The sequence below is a fragment of the Marmota monax genome, unplaced genomic scaffold (assembly GCF_021218885.2).
Source record: "Marmota monax isolate L192 unplaced genomic scaffold, Marmota_monax_Labrador192_F-V1.1 WCK01_AAM20220418_F8-fsc00409, whole genome shotgun sequence".
Classification (NCBI taxonomy): domain Eukaryota; kingdom Metazoa; phylum Chordata; class Mammalia; order Rodentia; family Sciuridae; genus Marmota; species Marmota monax.
In genome coordinates this window covers 286411-288457 of record NW_026693620.1, presented here as the reverse complement: position 1 = coordinate 288457, position 2047 = coordinate 286411, and the positions used below count along the sequence as shown (strand labels likewise).

The window sequence follows — 2047 nt, the reverse complement described above, 5'->3', positions numbered from 1 at the left end:
CAAAACAAAATATGGATAGTTCTATTTGATACTCATTTAGAATTCACACATTACTGGTATCCCAAGGTCTTTGATGACACAGATGAAGTACTGGTAGAAAAACGAGGGACATGGCTGAAAAAACTTGACCTCTGTTTCAAAATTCATTGTGCAACAGATTAATAATATATATTACAAAAAATATATTTTCTTTTTAGAATTCCCAGAAGAAAATGGCAGAAGGAAATCATTCTACAGTGACTGAGTTCATCCTTGCTGGATTAACAGACAAACCAGAGCTCCAGCTGCCCCTCTTCCTCCTCTTCCTAGGAATCTATGTGCTCACAGTAGTGGGGAACCTGGGCATGATCACACTGATTGTGCTCAGCTCTTACCTTCACACTCCCATGTACTATCTCCTCAGCAGTCTCTCCTTCATTGACCTCTGTCAATCCACTGTGATCACGCCCAAAATGCTGGTGAACTTTGTGACAGAGAAAAACACCATCTCTTATGCTGAATGCATGACTCAGCTCTATTTCTTTGCAGCTCTTGCAATTGCAGAGTGTCACATGTTGGCTGCAATGGCATATGACCGTTATGTTGCCATCTGTAACCCCTTGCTTTACAATGTAACCATGTCTAATCAAGTATGCTCCTGGATGGTGTTTGAGGTATATACCATGGGCTTGATTGGTGCAACAGTTCATATAGCCTGTATTTATAGCATGCTTTTCTGTGAAGCTATGATAAATCATTATGCTTGTGATCTTTATCCACTACTGGAGCTCTCCTGCTCCAGTACTTTAATAAATGAGATAGTAGGTCTGTGCATCAGTGCATTTAATATATTTTTTCCAACCCTGATAATCCTTAGCTCTTACATCTTCATCATAGCCAGCATCCTGCGCATTCGCTCCACTGAAGGCAGAGCCAAAACCTTCAGCACCTGCAGCTCCCACATCTCTGCTGTTGCTCTTTTCTTCGGTTCTGGTGCATTCACGTACCTCCAGCCATCGGCAGTCAGTTCTATGGACCAAGGGAAAGTGTCCTCTGTGTTTTATACAACTGTTGTGCCCATGCTGAACCCTGTGATCTATAGCCTGAGGAATAAGGATGTCAAAGTGGCCATAAGTAAGTTCCTTGGAAAAAGAAACTTCCTGTAAAAAAAAAAAATTGCTTTAGAAAAAATTTACAATTCCTTGCTGTTTGGTAATGAAATGATCCAGAGAAAGCAATGAATATTCACAAGAAATAGGATTAGTGAGAGTTCTTGATTGTTTGGAAGAATGGTACCAAGGTTAGATTAGAATCCCAGTAGACTCATGAAGGACAGTGTTCCTCCTGGAGGCCCCAGAGTCTATCTACCCCCAAATAATCTGTATTATCTCTAAATATTCTTAAGAGTTCTTCAAATCCCTCCAGAGGGTTGATAATGCTTTATACATCTGGAACATGGCTCTTGTCAGGCAATATTCATTTAGTTTCACTCAGAGAATAGATAGGTTTGGTCATATCCTTTGATATTGTCAATAATTTGTGTACCTGGCCATTTTAACTAAGAGTGTTGACAAATATTTCTGAAAGTATGAACTCTAAAATGAATAAATTAATCTATTTGGAATAAAAAATATGATCCATAATTCTTACCAGTGTGTAGAACTATGTCAAGGTATCTGAGTCAGATGGTGGGTAATAACATACTCCTGACACAGAAGGAAACAGAAATGTCATGGAAGAGGTTGCCAGTGATAAACAAGACTTAATATTGTATGTGAATATTGTATGTTTTTCACATATATCTATGCAACATTTCTTACTGGACAAGAAATTGTGCCTTTATTTCCTACCCATGATATAGAATTTCTCATTTACAAGTGTTATTCTTTTACTATTGCATTCATACGGAGTATTTGTTCACACAGGAAATTTAAATTTGTACAATTGCATTCTTCAAGGGAGCTGAAAAGGTGAATTGCTGCCAACAAATTATTTTATTCTTTCATGCCCAAATAAGGTCCTACTGGTGCTCTTGAAAACAGCAGACAGAAAACTAGTTCTCTTGAGA

General features: G+C 38.3%; 1 protein-coding gene across 1 annotated transcript; it reads left to right on the top strand.

The window, feature by feature from the left end:
* Positions 1 to 209: 209 nt before the first annotated feature.
* LOC124103181 (olfactory receptor 8G50-like) lies at positions 210 to 1145 on the top strand. Its single transcript, XM_046459694.1, has one exon. It carries the CDS (start codon positions 213 to 215, stop codon positions 1143 to 1145), a length of 933 nt encoding a protein of 310 aa, XP_046315650.1. The 5' UTR covers positions 210 to 212.
* The last annotated feature ends 902 nt before the right edge of the window (positions 1146 to 2047 follow it).

Bases quoted from the DNA above. Each gene is read 5' to 3' on its own strand.
- LOC124103181 (XM_046459694.1), top strand. From the start codon at position 213: ATGGCAGAAGGAAATCATTCTACAGTGACTGAGTTCATCCTTGCTGGA.